This window comes from Castanea sativa, chromosome 11 (assembly GCF_040712315.1).
Source record: "Castanea sativa cultivar Marrone di Chiusa Pesio chromosome 11, ASM4071231v1".
Lineage (NCBI taxonomy): Eukaryota > Viridiplantae > Streptophyta > Magnoliopsida > Fagales > Fagaceae > Castanea > Castanea sativa.
In genome coordinates, this window is record NC_134023.1 from 40,576,592 (window position 1) to 40,595,109 (window position 18,518).

Below are 18,518 nucleotides of genomic sequence, written 5' to 3' on the forward strand. Positions count from 1 at the left end.
GTGGTGGTGGAATTGCACTGTTTTGGAAGTCTTTGGTCAACCTCACAATTGAGGATTCATCCAAATACTTTATCAATACTTGTATTGACAAAAATTTTGACAATGCTTGGTGATTCACTAGTTTTTGTGGGGAACCAAAGACTTCGAGACAGATTGAGGCATAGGATAGTCTTTGAAGATTGCAACACATGTTGGATATTCCTTGGTCGTGTGCTAGGGATTTTAATGAGCTAATGAGACAAGATGAAAAATTAGGAGGAGCATTACGCAATCACCAACAGATGCAGTTTTTTAGAGATGCTACAGAGAATGTGGGTTTATGGACCTTGGCTTTATTGGGCCAAAATTTTCGTGGAGCAAACATTTTGAGAATGGGTATTCTATATGGGAGAGACTTAATAGAGGTTCGACTACTAATAATTGGTTCCTAAAGTTTCTAGGTACACGGGTTCATTATCTTCATTGTGATTCTTTGAATCACTCTCCCCTATTAATAAATCTTTCAGGTCTCGTTCATCATCCAAGGAAAAAAAATTCTCAATTTGAAAAAATGTGGTTGTCCGATTCCCATTGTGCTAAGACAGTGGAACCTTCATGGGACTTGGAATGCATAAATTGGAGGATAACGCTATCCTAAAAAGAGTGGAGAAATGTGGAAAAGACCTCTCATGGTGGAAGCTGAATGTTTTTGGAAATGTTAAGAAGGAACTAGAGAAGAAAAAAAATTCTATTGATACAAGCGGAAAGGGAAGCTTTTATTAGTGGCTCAAACTACAAGATTAGAGATTTGAAAGCTGAGACAAATATCCTCCTTGACAGAGAAGCTCGATTGAGCCAGAGATCCCGAGTACTTTGGCTAAAAGGTGGAGACAAAGGCACAAAATTCTTCCATAGCAAGGCCACAAAACGACATAGAAAAAATTCCATTGGAGGCATTTTTTATTAAAATGATTGCTGGAATGAACCAGATGGTATTGCTTTAGTCTTGTTGAAATACTATCCAGATCTCTTTTCTACTGCCAACCTGGAATCATCCCCAAACACTCTCACCCATGTCCCCTATGTGATTACTGAAGACATGAATAATATGCTGACAGGAAATTTTCTGGAGAGTGAAGTGGTCACGGCCTTAAAGCAAATGACACCACTACCTGGACCTGATGGGATGCCTCCACTTTTCTACCAACACGTTTGGCAAGCTATGGATTGGGATGTGGTAAGCTCTATTCTCCCCTAGCTCAATTCAGGTACTCTCTTCCACCCTATTAACCACACTTTCATTACTCTCATTCAAAAAATCACAAAACCTAAATATATTCATGAGTATTAGCATACCGCCTTATTAGCCCGTGTAATGTCAAGTACAAAATTTCTCCAAAGTACGTGTAAATAGGTTGAAAAAGATCTTGGCAAAAATTTTAATAGAACATCAATCTGCCTTTGCAAAAAATCACCTAACTTCTGACAACATCCTTATTGTTTTGAAACACTTCATAGTATAAAATCACATAATTCAAGTGACTTTGGGTACATGGCTCTCAAATTGGATATGAGCAAGACTTATAACAGGGTGGAAAGGTCTTTTAAGGAAGACCTTATGCGAAGGATGGGGTTCAAATGTTCAATGAAATGTGGATTGGGTTGGTTATGGTCTGCATTAAAACTGTTTCCTACTCCATCCTCGAATTTTTGTTCCATTTAACTTTAAATTTCTTAGAATTTCATTAGTGGGCACGTTGGCAAAACAAAGTTGGAAAATAGCATCTCGAGTTCAGGGTGGAAATCAAGTCTTAAATCCTCGAGTTCCGAAGCTGGGAAACACCTGATGTGGAAAATTTTCCACGTGGAACCACGTAAAACTTGAATTTTAGACACTCGAGTTCTGATTCTTCATTTTCTCCTTTCTTCCTTCGTTCTCCTTGTTCTTCCTTTTCTCCTTGTACCTCACCCACGAATTCATCAAATCTTGACACCGGAGCAACAACTCAAACCCAAGGATTCATAATATCTTGGCACCAAAGCAAAAACCCAAACCCAAAATCACAATCAACCTAAGCGGCTTGGATTTGTTGATCTCAGCACTAGAGTGCACTTGGGTTTGATATTTTTGTCTGGTATTGTTGCTTGGTTTTGTTGTTTTATGGGTTTGTTGTCTTCAAAAGTGGGTTTAGGGTTTTCAGAGTTAGAGAAATCGTTGACCATGGTGGTTTGAAGAGAACAGGGCAAAGGGAAAATAGAGAGAGGGAAAACAGAGAAGGAAAAAATGGAACTCGAGTGTCTAAAACTTGATTTTCACGTGGATTTTAGACTCCACCTCAACTGTGCTAGCACATAGAACTCAAGTCGCTACAGTGAACTTGAGTCTAAAAAACTTGAGATGCTATTTTACTGAATCGTTTCTAATGCATACTAATTAACAATATTCTCTCCTAAATGCATACTAGTTGGAAAATTACCTCCTTCATCCCCCATCAATAGTGAGCCAAAAGGTTTGATCCACCCCACTAGAACTATTAGGCAAGGATACCCACTAGGACAAATAAATTATGACTATTTATTTATTTATTCATAAAAAATTTTGTCCGTCGGCACTACAAAAAGGAGAAGCAAGCTTATCTTATCAAAGGTAAAAGCAACTCAACACTACAGTACCGAAGTCTAATCTGTTTTGGGCGATCTAGATTTGATCTTCGAACTTCAATAACTAGCAGCCGATCTGAATCTGAATCTGAACTTCAATAACTACAACACCAAGTTGGCTCTCTTTGAGCGTGTCTCTACTAAAGTAAATGTCCCAAATGACAGAACCACCGATTCTCAACCATCTTCCTTACGACATCGTACTCAACATCCTGACAAGACTGCCGGTGAAATCAGTGATAAGATTAAGGTGCGTTTCCAAATCCTTGTACTCCTCAATCACCACTCCCTTTTTCATCTCCACCCACCTTAATCACACCAAAAACAACATAAATCACGACAATGCTTGTGTCATACACCTGCCCTTTTCTTCTCGGCCTAAAATACCAGTCTGCACGGTCGCTCTGGGCCGCTCGTTCGATACGATTTCCGAGATTCGAATTCCTTTTGATTTCCCTCATCCGCGTGTCCAAATAGTGGGTTCCTGCAATGGCTTGTTGTGCCTCGCTGACCTTGTTTACGGTAACGTTATATATTTGTGGAACCCCAGCGTTAGAAAATTCAAGAAGTTGCCCGATACTTGCTTAGGAAACTTAAGGTTTGTTAAACTTGGATTCGCTTATCATTCCCAGAATAATGACTACAAGGTTGTCAGGATTTCATCTCCTCCTTCGTCTGCACAGGAGATTGAAGTGTACACATTAAGCTCGGGTTCATGGAGAAGGGTTGAAATATCATTGGGAGCCAGTGGTATCTACTACTACTTTAAAAGGTCCCTTTTGCCAACCCCATTGGTCAGTGGAGCTCTACACTGGATAGCAGAAGAGAATCCCATGGATAGAATGATTATGTCATTTGATGTCAATAGTGAGAGATTCAGAAAGCTAGCACTGCCTCATGGTCATATCGATGCCAAAAACCTCGAAACACATCTTTCATCATTCAAGGGGAAACTGTCTTTTATCAAAAGTGAACAACCTGGCTTTCTCTTCTCAATATGGGTGATGAGGGAGTATGGTGTGGTTGACTCTTGGAGTAAAATTTTTGTTGTACCATTTGAAAGAATAGCTCATTGCACTGCCTTTACCGAGTATGGTTCACTTCTGATGTTTTCGTACAACAACATAAATAGATTCAAGTATGAAGACAAGTTTGTTTTGATTGACATTGAAACTCTACAGGAGAAAAAGGATCTCGGTATCCAAATATCTCTATCTGCAGCTACTTTCATGGAGAGTCTTGTTTTACTTGATGAAGCAAATGTTATATCTTACTAAACAGTGGTATTGATGAACTGAAACCCTTGTTGTTGTTTTTTCCTTTCGTTGTAGGCATGATAGTATTGCTGAAAGCTTCATTTTTATCCGATGTTTACATCATGCTTCTGTGACTATTATAAATTAGTATTTGAGATTTGTGAGTGAATGGTTGTTGTGTTATGGATGTTGTTGTTCCTTTTCCTTTAGTAGTACTTGTCTAGCGAGCATGTTGCCCTTCCAAGGTCATACGTCTTACTTCCCTGGTTCAAGCTACATGGTCTTTGTTGTTTGTGTATTACATTTAACCTTAATATCAATTGGAAGGAGCTAATTCTTTATGACATTGAGTTGGTTGTGCAATATATGATCTTCCTATATCATACTATGACATTGAGACTATATAGAATAGTCTTTAATAACCCTAGAATTCTAGTCCTTTAACTTACATATAACAATTAAATCTTAACCTCAGCTAGTCTCAATTGTTTTCTTTTTAATTTCTCTTTTAAGCGTCCGATGTTGAAGGAATTTGTATTGTTTGATGGCAGAGATGACAACCACATTTTTTTGTGATGGTTTTGGTAAGATTGCCAAATTGGCTTTTTTTTTTTTTTTAATAAGTAATAATATTTACTCAAAAAGAATCAAGTACACAGGTTGTATACTAGCTGAAGGTTGTATAGGAGATCTAAAATTACAATGAACGATAAAATCAAATAAATTTGAAAAGAAAGTTTGCCTGAAGCTACCATCCACTCAAGCAAGGTCTTCAAAAAATTTTCGTTTAATTCTAAAGTTGGTTTCTTATTTGTTTGCATTGGCGAATCTTCATCATAGCCAAAGATTTGTTGAAGCAGAGCATCGTAGGGAGAGCAAGGGTTAATGCCTTCCTTTTCTTAATTGTTGGATTCAATGAAGGTTCATCCTGGAGGATAGGATGGCGTGGTTTGGAGTTAAATGGAATTTAGAAAGTTTGTTGTCCACTCTTATTGTAGGGCATTCAAAGCACCTATTGGTGCTATGTTTCTATGGAATCCAATGGTGTCCTTTAATGTTCTTTTGTGCAAGACTGCAGCTTTAGGAAAAATTTTAATTAGTAAAGAATATCCAAAGGTAGTGGAGAGAAAATATTGATTAGTTGTTGCTGTTTAGTTATAGTTTAATAAAGGCTGCAAATGTTTCCTTGTTTCAGGTTTACTGGCTGCCTTAGTAGGTTGTTGAGAAATTAGGATGGTAGGAAGGAAGGTGCAGAAGGCACAACAATAATGGGATTTGGAATGGTTATATCACTTTGCCTAAATGGTGTATTTTGTTAAAAGAAAAAAACTGCAGTTTTAAGGCTGTTCAGAATAGCTGAACTTTTTTTTAAGGGGTCAAAGGCTCTTTGGTAGGATGTCTGTCTTTAACCTTCCAGATGCTGTAATTTTGCTTGACGGTTCTTCTCAATATCTCCAGGGCACTGAAGTTTTACCCAATATTTTATAACTAAGAACAAAATTTTGTATGCATCCTCACTCTCTCCTTTTTGCCCTGTTACAGTTGATGGATATGGTTTATGGGTATTGCTCAATGCTTCTGAAAAGCTCAAAGATTTACCTCATCAAGCCTCTTTTAAGATTTTAAACAAACCTGCGTCTTATTTGTTGAAGCACCCCATATAATTTGTGCCTTAACTTCTAATTAACCCCTTTAACCACCTTATCTTAAAACTTTTGTTGCTTTCCTGAAAATTGCTGTGACTTGTTTCTGCACAATTAGACTTCTTTCCTATAAACCCTGCTATTTTGTTCAAAATACACGCTCTAACTCCTTTTACAATTCCAAGCTTTTAACTTATCGTTTATCCTATCCTTAGCAACCAAATAAGAAATTGTAGGAAATTTATGTGTTCCTGTGCAATCTTCTTTGGCTGAAACATCTGGTTTTGATAATTCCAATAGTTTCACGAAACATACAGCAACTTCACTTAAAATTTTGGAAAATAAAAATTCTACTGTTCACAAAATAAACTAAGCCCCAGAATTGCCACCAATTCCTACCCCCCCCCCCCCCCCCCCCACTCTTTCTTTTCAAACCTTTACTAACCTTTCTATTGACATTTTTACTCAGCAATTTGTTATCAATGAAACTATAATAATTAGCCCTAAACGGGCTACTCCCTACAGCCCTAACAAACATTTCATTCACTGACTGTGCAATGTAACTTTTCCTTCATGTTAGAGCCTCTCCTAATCCTAAGTTTGTTATTGGAGTTGTTAATCCTTACTATATCTTGTAATGAAAACAGTATTTGTCCGTTAAGTTACTCAAAATTTGAATTGTATATGTACTTGATTGCCAATTGAATTACTTCTGCCAAAAGGAAAATCAAGACTGACAACTGATTGCTTCTTGGGTCGCTCTTAACTTAAGCTTCTAGGAGCTTTTTTTTTCCTGCCCCAAGTTTATATTATGCTTCTGCTGAGTGCAGTGCACTGTTGCTTGATGGATGATGACCTAGAGTCCTGCCTTGTTACGGTCTTGTAGCTGAAATTTAAAATGGCTTCTCAGAATTTTAAAATTAAATAGTGAAACTAACCTGGTGTTCAAAAGAGGTGGCTGAGTCTGTTTGGTCAAGCTGGTAGTACTCGTGATCTAATGGTCATGTAACGTGAAAAAGTGGATTGTCATATGCATACTAACATTAAGATGCCTAACGTCTACTCTTGTTGAAGTGATATATAGTTGGTTGTCAATAATGAAGAAGATTAAGTAGCCACTCAAAATTAATACATTAACCTTCAGAGATCTTAGTTCTTGTATAATAGCCCTAAAAAAAATTAGAATATAAGTGCTCCTATGAAGTGGCAGGTAACTAACTATGCACAATCAGAGGCAGCCTATGCAAAGAAGATATGAACAGTATGGATTCTGCAGGACCCATAAAGTCACTAGGTAGCATTTGCCTTGCTTTTAGCATGATGGTCCTCAATTTTTCTTTTTGCTTTTTAGAATCAATGGTGATCGAATTTATGTCGAGTGGTTTTGATGTATTTCACCATCCGTTTGCATTATCAAACCCATTCCTCATATTATCTTTATTTGATGTGTTTTGTTGATTCTGAAATTGAAACCAACACTTTAAAAATAAGATACAAGGATAAACTTTAGCATAACTGGTTATTTATGCCCTCTTGGCTTTGTCTCATTGTCTATTTTGTAATCAATCACTTCCATCCAAATTAACTCCTTATTGTACTGGTAACAGTGGACCAATTAACTGGTTAGTTCGTTTTTAAGTATTTTGATTTTTTTTTTTCTTTAAGACTACACTTGCGTCTTCAGTTGAAAATTCCCCCAATTTTGCATTCTGGTGTGGTTTATTTAAGGACCCTCTGATGCAAATTAGCATATTGTTTGGGATTTTCTGTGGTGGTCACCTTCACTTCCTAGACTTCTACTTCAAGCTGCATGTAGAGATTAATCGAAAAGCACTTGATATGTGTACTTACAAGTGTTTCAGGCCCAGGTTTGCAATTGTAAATTTTGTTAATTAGCACATTCCTTACCTCTTTTTACATTGTGCAAATACATAGCAACAAACAAACAATTTAAGTCATTTGGACACAGATTATCAAAAAAAAAGAGTCATTTGGACAGGTCATGATGGAAGCTTAGTCATTGTATTTAGAAGTCTGCCTTTTGGATTTTAAGAAAAATCCAATTTGTTTAGTCCTGTCTAGTTTTGTGGCAATATAGTTGTACACTAATGAATTAGCAAGTCTTCTAAGAAAAATGAATAATGGTTTTGAATTTGCTTTTTTTTGGGGGGGGGGGAGGGAATCCATCTGATTTGCCCCTAGATCACAGAAATGATCTTGAATTTTAAGTGTGATGCTTTGTTTTCCTGTGGTACAGATTAAGATGAAACCAAATACTGATAGAAAAACCGAATGTCATTTTGTAAACACAAACTTGCACCCCAGCTTGGCAAACTACGCCTCATCGCAAGCCTCTACCCACCAAAGTAGTGTCGCCATCAAGTCCTAAACGTTGTCATCATTCCAATTCATCACCCACTACAATTATGATTTATGTGCAAAACCAACAGAGTTTTAGACTAGGGCATTTTTTTCTGTAATTACCATAAAAACACAGAGGGGGGGGGGGGGGGGGGGGTACGATGTCACTGGTAAGTTCATTTGCCTGGTGTAGAATTTTGTATCAAAAACAAACCGTTTGATGTTCATAGTTTTTTGAATTGCCATATTCAAGGGGTGCTATTGGTTCGGGTTGATCTGATTATATTCCCTATAACTAAATCGCTGTAATTTGGTTTAGCATTGATTTCAGTTCTTCCGCTTCTACAAAATTGATTTGGAACCCCATCAAAGGCCACAAAGCTACAAATTTGGTTTTGTTGTGTCAATTTCGTCATGCAAATTAAGAATCAACGTACCTTAACATGTAATTATCCCTCATCTTTCAAAAATAGATCTTTTTTTTTTTGGATAAAACAACTTAACCATTTTAAGTTCACTTGATTTAGAACAAAATTGACTTATCTTCTAAGTTAAGAGAAAGAATTGATGCAATAATAATTAATTAATGAAATTCACACACACACACACACACACACACACACACACACACTGACAAAATTGAAACCATCCATATTATTGGAGAACCAAAAGTGTAATTTGACCCAAGTTAAAAATTTCCTGTGAACTAAATCAAATCAAATGTTATTCTTCTTTCTTTATTTTTTTTTTCCTTTTTTTCCTCTCTAGTTGGGTTAAGTCTGGTTACAACTCATAAGTATCTTTTTACATACCTTTCCCCCCCCCCCCCCCCCTCTTTCTCATTAAAAAAAAATCTCTCCCATTCCAAGGCTTACAATTTCAAATTTAAATCTCTCCCATTCCATAATATATAAGTTGTATGAACATTCAAATTTTAGAGTTACTACATCCCCCAATCACGTATAATTGCACATACGCACGAAGAAAGCTCCCTACTGGCTCTGTGATTCCTCTATCTGAAGCCATATATGTGCCTTAATTTGTGCAAAGCTGTTTGTTTTCTGAAAACACAGCTTGTGGATGATTCAATAACAATGACATAGTACATTGCTTTTAGATCTGGTAAGCAAAGCATTATAGATATTGGGCCAAAAGTAGAGAAGGGGGTGAGGGGGAAGAAAAAAAAAAACAAGCATAACAGTAGGCCTTTATCTAACATCCTTCAATATTATTAATCAGTAAAGAAAAACAAAAATCCTCCAACATTAGTTGAAACAAGCCCTTGACAATGTCAGCAAAGGCAGCATGCAATATAATTTGTTTTTAGTCATGGATCAATGGTGCTTAATTGAAGCAAATGGGATGTCACCCAAAAAGAAGGGTTGGAAGGTAGAGCAACATGTTCAACCTTGTCTGTTTGGATCCCCAAATATGTTTACTTATCAAGAGGTAAAAAATTGTTAAGAGTTGCAGTGTCAATAAATTTCAGATTCCACCATGCATATAACTCTAACGCAATCCAACCTTCCACAGGAAGCAATTCTAGCATGCTTCCTCAAGTGGCATGAAAACATCTCTTACCCTTCAACTCTGACATATAAGTGATTGGCAAACAGAATTCCTATCTCTCGGTAAGATAAAAGAGAAGCCCCCAGCCTACTACAAACAAAACGCCACTGTGAGGAACCACATCACCAATATGCAAAATTTGATATTTGGACGGTATGCTACAGCATGTCAAATTAATGTCATTGACTTTCGCCATATATTCTGTTTCAACAAACTCATGTATACCTTTCATCACCAGGTATCTTATAAGCTTCTCCATGCAAGACTGAAATTAATTCTTCTATGGTTCGTGACACAAAATCTACATTGGGAAGATGAAGACCCTTATGATATTCCTCTAAATTAAACTCACTCCCTTGTAATGTTTTCCTGTAACTCTCAGTGGCTGATCTAGGGTGTCCTCTTGCAATCGATGCCTGCAAATCCATTGAAAGCTGTTATTCAAGGCAAAAAGTTTTAAAATACTACAATTAAAGTCCTATTACCATTTTTTTTTTTTTTTTTTTTTTAAAAAAAACTTCATGTTCTAAATTAATTTTTAATCATTTACCATAAAATTAGAAACCAGGTCTAATATTATATACTTCTATCAAGTAACAATCTTTTTTTTTTTTTTACTATTCATGTCTCAATAGAAACCTGGCTTAAACTATATTTCTATCAAGAAAGTAACAATCATTTTTTTGCTTTTACTATTTATTTTATTATTCAATTTCAATGATAATAGTGATCTTTTTCTTTCATTTACGGAGAGATTTTTAGACTAAGTGAGCAATTTCACCTTTGAAGAGGCATTGGTTAATTTAAAACCATGAAAAACCAAATTACTATTTCTGTAGAATAAAATGATTCATTTTAACTTCTAGTTAAAGGAAGCTGGAATTTATAGTATACAGCCTGGAATGCTTCTGTGCGTATTTAACAAAAATCGGCATGCATAAAATACTGCAATATTACAGCATATGGAAGCTATAAGAAGCATCATTTTAATCTTAAACAGGATTGACACACTTCAAAGGTGTTTCAAGATTTAAAACTTTAATGAAAGATATATATTAAGGCATGACAGGAACTAACCCAATGTCCTTTTCCCAACTCAAAAAGCCAAAATCTCCATTCCCTTGTATCCTCCCCATTAATTTTGACAGATATGTTGGTCCACCTAGTGTGAAGAAACTCCACTTTGTCCAACCCATATGCCAGTCCACTTCCTATTGCTTTGACATATGCTTCTTTCAAACACCAATATCTGCAAAAAGTATAAATTGTCAGTTAATATTATAGTATTTCTGGTTGGTTCACAACTAAAATATTATCAGGTAGGACGCTAACATTAGTACTATATGCAATTAAAAGAATAATCAAAGTTGCTCGTGGAAGAGGAAGGAACTCTTTTTTTTTCTTTCTTTCTTCAGAGGGGGGAAGAGGAGGGGGGTAAGTTTTCTACCCACTGGAATGTCAAGAGAGATACAAATGCATCATAATAGTAGGTCAATCATTGTCTTCCCAAGTATAAACAGGTAAAATTAATCAATCAAAGCAGGCACCTGGCTGGATACCGTCCTAATTTCAGCATGTGTGTGTGATCTATTTTCTAGACAACAGAATGCACCTTAGATGTAAGCTAAGCTGATTACAATTTTGTGCTACTCAATTTACTACTGTTGTGCAAGATGGGGTGAAAGCATGATAACAGTGGTGAATATTAAAAGAAAATATCATTAAAAAGAGATTGAATAATTGATTTCTAAGAAAATATACTGAATTGCACGCCTTCTAGTTGGCTCAATGGTTTTGCTGATAAGAATCATCTTATAGATGAAGTGCAATTTTACCTATAAAACTCAGCCAAAATACCATCACAAGAGCCGGCATTCACTATATTATCCCATTCCAAACTTGAAAAGTATGAGGAGAAGTTCTGAATGAATTCTAGAACTGTCTCCTTTGGGGGAATGTCATAAGAAACTATGTCCAACCCTACAAGGCACAAAGGTTCAGATGCTATAGCCACATAGTCACCATGATGGGATACATTGAAATTAAAATTGGGAAATTCCAAGCCAGCATTATCATTTCCCTGAAAAGGACAAATGTGCTTTAGTAAATATAATTATCGTAATGGGGCTACAAGTAAGCTGGGAAAGCTATAAGATGATATCTATTGACTCTCACAAACAAAAATGTAAAAAGGAAAGGGTGAAACAGAGAAGGGGGAGAGGAGAAGAAGAAAAAGAAAACTACAACCTTTGTTGAAAGTTGTTATTTGTTAATGGAGAACCTCTTTTAAATTTCAATAAATTAATATCCAGAACTTCTATTGCATATTGAAGTGACTAATTATTCCCAAAATCAATACTGCTTAAAGGATGAAGTTTTTCATATTCAGCAACAAATTTCATTTGTCATCGTGCTCGCATTCCAGGCCGTTTTCTACATTTAAAGTTTTAGATTCCCAAAACTCACTCTGGTATTCCACTTCACGTATAAATGTGAGTACCAAATGTCCGCAACTTCTTACAGTGAAATTTCGTGATGTTAAATTTTTTTCATGGTCTTGTTCTTTATGTCCATTGTTAAGAAGCCCAAGAACAATCACTTTGAGCATCAGGTAGGGCACAAAATCTAATGCTATTTTTTTATTGGTAAGTTATACATAAACCTGAACCCATGACCTTACCATGTACCTTGCTCTGTCAAGGGCAGGGTTTTAGTGCTACACTAGTATAGAAGGATGATTTTGATGTCACCCTCTAATTTACATATTTAAAATCAACAATAATAACAAAAAATTTAAAAACTACTAAACGACGAGGCTAAAGTAGTAAATTGAATAAACTTCAACTCGGCAACTCCTTACCAATAGATGTTTCTACTAGAAAACAGAAATAGACATAAACACTGGCTCCCAATAGAATTTCATACTATTCACATTCACAGATAAATATTGTCACTAGAATATTACTCTCCTCTCTATTTTTCTAGATCTGCAGTTTATTGTCATACTTTCCTTTCACTCTTCTCCATAATGATGAAACTCTCAACACAATTCTACAATTGAGAATCTAAGGAGAGCAGGTTTTGTTTGAGAAAAATAGAGACAAAAGAAAGTTTCCAAGTTTGTGGGTTTTAATGAGAGAGAATAACAAAGACATAGCTTGCTTCCACATTATTTAAAAGCAAGTAACAAAATGAGCCATTCTGACCCAATTAATTGTAACCTCTTGGAAAAATCCAATAGATTTCCTTTTATTTATTTATTATCTTTTGATATTTACCATGACTCTAAAGACCAATAACATGCATATCAAGAAATTTTGAAGTTAGTGCAAAAGTCTACCATCTTTCTAATATCTATTAGGTTTGATTTCTCCCTCCCTCCTCCCCCGACTATCAAATTATCAAAAAATATGTCATGTTTGTTTCTTATATAAACTTTTTTGCATGAAATATTTTTAAAAGTTGTGATTATTGACAATTGATAATTATAGGTACAAGAGAGTGCATCATATCACATATGAAATGAGTTGCAACATTGAATCTACATCAGGATACATGGAAAAGACATAATGAAAACTATGACATGCATGACACAATAATTATATATGATATAAACTGAATTATAAAAGTGGAAAAGGAACATATCTATTCAGTTTATATATAGAGACACACACACAGTAAATTTGGGTAAAAGAAAAAATGATCACACTATCACACATGGCAGAAATATCCTCTGCATTATAGAAACTTTCTCATATGTTAGTCTCTCTCTCTCTCTCTCTCTCTCTCTCTCTCTTTTACCCCTTATTGATAATTGAAATTTTCCTGTCGCTATATTGAATATTACTTCATTGCATCTAGGCTTGGCTTAAGTAGCAAAGAGATGGGTGAAATTGTTGTAAGACTTACTATTTGTATTAACTTTTGATAGGACTACACCCATCCATCTATGTTTTAGTGGTCTGACCGGTAAAACTGCTTGAAGCTATAAGGGTTCAGCCAAAGCCTCAATTTGGTTGTTCATAGCCAAGCCAATATAAATGGACCATTATGCACTTATCCCAATTATCTCTGATGCAGCAAATTTCAGATTGTCATTCCATCATAATTATCCATGTCCATCACATAATTCTCAGTTGAAAATCTTTTTGCCAAAAACCAATTTTTCCTAAATGCAATTGAATTCATGGGAACAAATCGATTCTTTATGCTAAGACTACTTTTTCCTAATTAAGTTGAATCCATGGGGAACACAGTGGAGAATGCCACACACCCAGTGGATCTCAAATTCATGGCCTCACTCTGCAACTTACTCTTACAAGGAGAGGAGGTGCCATTTGAGCAATAGCTTATTGGCATGTTGGCCACATGATGACTACTCCTGCTTAAAATTACATAGTCAATACTAGATCATTTGATGGGATTAAAGCATACTCTTCAAAATTATTTGTTTAACTAGTTGAGGAAAATTGGGGATGTTTGTTGTTTTTCTCTTTTAGGGTTCATTGATCTTTGTAATTTTACGTGTAATATTTCTTATCCCTAAGTTATACTTTAATTGATGTCTTAAGAATAAGATGCAAAAACTTAACATCAAATATAAAACCCAAAATTGACTTGAATTTCATATTTGAATTTGAACCTGACCACATAATCACCAAATGTCCCAAAATTGGGTAACACACACATATTATCTGTTGAATTCAAAAAATGATAATAATAATAAACTTGTTAGCTATGGTTATACCAGATATGGCTTGCCCTCCAATGTGCGATTTATGGTGATTTCATCAAAGGGGATTCCCAGCACTTCATGTACAAGAGCATACTGAAGCAATTGGCTCACGAGTGCCCGTTTTCTATCCTCCATTCTCACAAACCTACCAATGTGAAGGCGAATTGAAAGGTCATGGACTCTTACACAGACAATTCAACATTTCTTTCTTGATAAATAAGCTGAAATTTTATTAATAAATTTGAACATAGTACAACAAAAGTCATCATCATACAGCAACAAGCTGCAAACAAGAAAACTAAAGTACAGATACAGTGAAAAAAACAATTCTACATTGTTAAAACACCCTACAAACTACAATCTACAACACCAACTTCATATAACTAAACAAAGATCAACCAAGTTATAACATTGATAAAAAAATCAAACTGAATCACCTCTAGGAAAGACACCAAGATTAAATCTTGAAGAAAATAATTATGCTATTTCAGTTTGTGAATGTATATGTTCAGAATTCCAATTATTAATTTTCTTAGAGACCAAAGAGAGCTTCACTGCATGATTCTGAAAGACGCATCAAAAACTATTACTGAAAAAGGACAGATATGATGATGTATGTGAATTTCAATGACAACTCGTTTAAAATATATATATATATAACTTTTAAGAATAGCATAGAACAGAATTGGTTTTCTTTCAATTTTCCCAGAAAGCAAACAGAGAGTAAAGGAGAGAAAAGAGAAGCAAAAACCTTGTAACAAAGGAGCGTTGATGTTGAGGGAGAAGAGAGAGGACAGAGCAGAAGTCATGGGGAGATGGGTCCCACTTTGATATGTCCACTACCCATCTCTGGACTCCCTTCTCCATTTCTACTATCAAACTTTAGAATTAATTAAAAGCTTTGCTCTCTCTCTTCAGATTTCTCTCTGTTTTTTTTTTTTTTTTTTTTCGGGGGACAAGTTTCTCTCAGTTTTGATTATAGCACAACCGGTATTCCACTTTGGGTAGTGATCATAGGTTCAGTCCCACAGGCCGGTTAATTTATTTTTATAAAGGGAAAAAAATTTGGTCAAAATTGCCTCTAAAGTTTATATATGTTTAATATTTTTAGTAATTTTTTTAATATATATATAAATTTTCAACATATTATCTATTATTAAATCAAGACATTAATTTGTATAGGTGAAAATTGGACCATATATCTTTTATCCAACAATAATATTTTTAGTATTTGAATTTTCGAACGTGCGAATTTAGTCCAACAGTTTTTAGAAATGAGTTTTATTAATTTTACCCATTTTTAATTCTGTTAATTATATATATATATATATATATATATATATATGTTGAAAGAGTTTCAACATATAACGTCTGTTCTTGATAATAACTCTTTATTCAATCATCAAACACTTCAGAATTTTTTTTTTTTGCATTTAGCTTCATTTCATAATATTTTAGTTAGTTGTCTAGTTTTTCTGCAAACTAGCATCTCAAGTATCTAAAACTCAAGTTCCAAGATAGAACTCAAGTTTTTTAGACTCAAGTTCCACCAATTACTTTCCCAATGCCTATTCTTCTCCCTCTTCTCTCCTCCAACTCGTGCTTCTTCTTCCTTCTCTTCTCTCCTCTAGCCCATATTTCTTCCTCTTCTTCCCCTATTCTGCTTCTTCGGATCTACATTCTCCAGAGAGGTCTTCGGATCTGGTACTTCTTCCTTCATTTCTAGTTCTTCATCTTCATCATCATCTTTGTTCTTCCTCTTTTATGGAACTCGAGTCTTCTGAGTCTTAAAGACTCAAGTTCCATGTGGCAAAAACATCTTCATGTCAGTAATCTTTGAGGCTCGATTTCTTCATTGAACTCGAGCCTCAAAGGCTCGAGATGTTATTCTCCTCAATTCTTTCCAATAGTTGATAATTAATGACATAGTGTGGCAAACTCATGCTACTCTGCAAATTACCCCAAAGACTTCACCAATCAGTTTTTGCTAATTTTATATTATGTCTAGCCTAGATACAAGGTGGCCTATTTTATCTTATCAAACAAAATGGCCTATTTTAATGATGTGGCATCCAATTTTTATTTTAGTTTTTAAAGTACACAATACCCAAACCAAACATATTTGTGTGTCCAAATTTAACATTTCCCAATTAATTAATTATGAGTTTTGGGTTTAAAAATTTTAGTTTAGCTTCCAAACAATTCCTCAAGTATGTAGCTATATTATATATGAAATTTCATTTGTTATCCTATGATGGAAACTATATTATATAATGAATGGAATGTGATCATGTTATAGACTTTTGCTACCTAATGTTAGGTTGCAACTCATCCAAGACTGTTAAAAATGTGTCTGAAAACTACCATGTAGATTGCAATGAAGCTACATTGTCGAAATTGAGATCTTATAATCCGCTCTTAAAATTATGATTTCTAGACACCCTCAAGCAGTTGTTGATCCACTCAATACTCTGTATAAAGAAAGCAAATGATCTCACAATATGAACTTGAGATGCTTTAGGGTTTAATCAATGCTAGATTGGGAGGGGAGATTTGAGATTGCAATTTGAAATTGAGGAAATTTTCATACTATAGTTGCCTAGGGCTCATAATGGAGAAATGTGATATTGGGGCAAAAATACGGGTTTGAGTTGAGCAAATCTAATGTATGGCCTTTTAGATATAAAATATATTTTGTCACTAAAAATAAACCATCTTATTATTCCGTTAGCTACAAACATAGAAAAATTAACAAAACTAGATAGAAGGACATGTAGATATCTTGTTTTAAACTTAAGGTACTCCAATTCACTCATTTAAAACATCAAAGACCAAAAATGCTTAACTTATAGACTTTACAAACCAATAGCATAATTTTATATTATGTCATTTTTATCTAAAATTTTATGAGTTTTGTTAATGGATGCTCGTACACTTTGTTTGGGAGTTCATACAAGAAATGAATGAAATGAAATGAAATAGAATAGAATGCATTTAAGAAATTGAAAGGAATGGAAGAGAATAGAATTTGTTTAAGTTACATTGTTGGAAGTTTTAAAATAAATGAATAAAAAGTAATAGAATGGAAGTAACTTTTTGTTTTTTAGAATGAATGTAAATAACTATTTTTTGGAAATAATATAGAGAAGAAGGAATAAAATCATTTAATCACAATTGTAGGGGGTGGGGGGTATGAGGGCAGAACCACTACTGGGCCATGCCCAAGGATCGTATAGGCCCAACAGATAGATAAGTATTGCGCTAACCAAGGGAGGAAGGCCTGGTGAGAGCCCCTCGCACCCTGCAGGAGGGGGGGGAGATGAACTACCACTGTACCAGGAGATTCAAACCGAAGCAAACATTTAAGGCTAGACACTAGAGGAGAGAGAGAGAGAGAGAAAGGCGTGTTGAGGAAGCACCCATCACTTTCGTATTAAATTCGCTACATCAACTAGGATAGTCACATTAATGGAGGAAGGGACGCCTAAACAGTGTCCAGACAACCTATAACTCACCCTGCACTTCTCCCAAAAGAGGTTTGGGACAAGTACCTGGGGGAAATCCAACACCCTACAACTGGAGGGATAGGATTAAGGGCAAAATACTATAAAAGGAGGGGAAAACCCCATTAGGGGGGGAAGAATTAAGGAGAAATCACTCAAGCTTGTATTGTTGAAAGCTAAGTAAAACGTTCCTCGGCCAACTGAGGGAACATTAATAAAAAGCTTCAGTTTTTCTTACTCAATTCTTTTTGCTTTCTATCTGATCCATATTTTGCAGTTTTAACCCATAAGTTAAGGACTCTATGTGTTGGTCCACCTCACCCATCTCTAAATAATTAGTTGTAGTGAGCTCACATCTAGAGCCCAAGCCCTAGCCTTTAGGCCCTTGGGTGCCACTTTTACGCCCCACACAACTAGCGCCACCTATGGGAAAGGCTACCTTAAATTCTTGCTAAACCAATTGTGACAATGGGAAAATAGCCTCTAGAGATAGAAGTAGAACGATGGAACAAAATGAAGGAAGAGAGTCTATGGGATCTGGCCAAAGGCAAAACTGGGTGAATCAAGAGCCTAGGAGAGAGGCGAGAGACGGGACCCCATTCATTGGGAACAGCAGAAGTAACTTAGCATAGTCCAACCGGAAAAGTCAGGACAACCTAACACCCTCAGGGCCAGATCCTAGGGACCAAGAAGCAAATGTTCTTAGGGAGTAAATCAACCTCCTCCGAAGGGAGGTTCAAGAAATTTGAATTTGAGGAAAAGGTTAGAAAAATGTATCCAGGAATCTAAAGTAAAAGAAAAAAAAAATTAA

General features: G+C 35.4%; 2 protein-coding genes across 3 annotated transcripts; one reads left to right on the forward strand and one right to left on the reverse strand.

The window, feature by feature from the left end:
- The first annotated feature begins 2,627 nt into the window (after positions 1-2,627).
- Positions 2,628-4,242, forward strand: LOC142615104 (F-box protein CPR1-like). Its single transcript, XM_075787799.1, has one exon. The coding sequence runs from the start codon at positions 2,790-2,792 to the stop codon at positions 3,915-3,917; it is 1,128 nt and encodes a 375-aa protein (XP_075643914.1). The 5' UTR covers positions 2,628-2,789; the 3' UTR covers positions 3,918-4,242.
- Positions 4,243-9,106: 4,864 nt separating this feature from the next.
- Positions 9,107-15,197, reverse strand: LOC142615350 (uncharacterized). 2 transcript variants are annotated; one of them, XM_075788100.1, is made up of 6 exons: positions 14,956-15,197; positions 14,217-14,349; positions 11,305-11,549; positions 10,547-10,718; positions 9,695-9,885; positions 9,107-9,556 (listed from the first exon to the last, which is right to left on the reverse strand). In XM_075788100.1, the coding sequence occupies exons 1-6, from the start codon at positions 15,069-15,071 to the stop codon at positions 9,478-9,480; spliced, it is 936 nt and encodes a 311-aa protein (XP_075644215.1). In that variant the 5' UTR covers positions 15,072-15,197; the 3' UTR covers positions 9,107-9,477. The 2 variants fall into 2 exon arrangements, with proteins under 2 accessions (XP_075644215.1, XP_075644214.1); XM_075788099.1 differs by having other exon boundaries at positions 9,107-9,559.
- Between the last annotated feature and the right edge of the window lie 3,321 nt (positions 15,198-18,518).

Bases quoted from the DNA above. Each gene is read 5' to 3' on its own strand.
- LOC142615104 (XM_075787799.1), top strand. From the start codon at position 2,790: ATGTCCCAAATGACAGAACCACCGATTCTCAACCATCTTCCTTACGAC.
- LOC142615350 (XM_075788099.1), bottom strand. From the start codon at position 15,071: ATGGAGAAGGGAGTCCAGAGATGGGTAGTGGACATATCAAAGTGGGAC. The intron at 14,350-14,955 runs GTTTTTGCTTCT...TCACATTGGTAG, and splicing joins CAACGCTCCTTTGTTACAAG to GTTTGTGAGAATGGAGGATA. The intron at 9,886-10,546 runs GTTAGTTCCTGT...ATGGATTTGCAG, and splicing joins AGTTGGGAAAAGGACATTGG to GCATCGATTGCAAGAGGACA.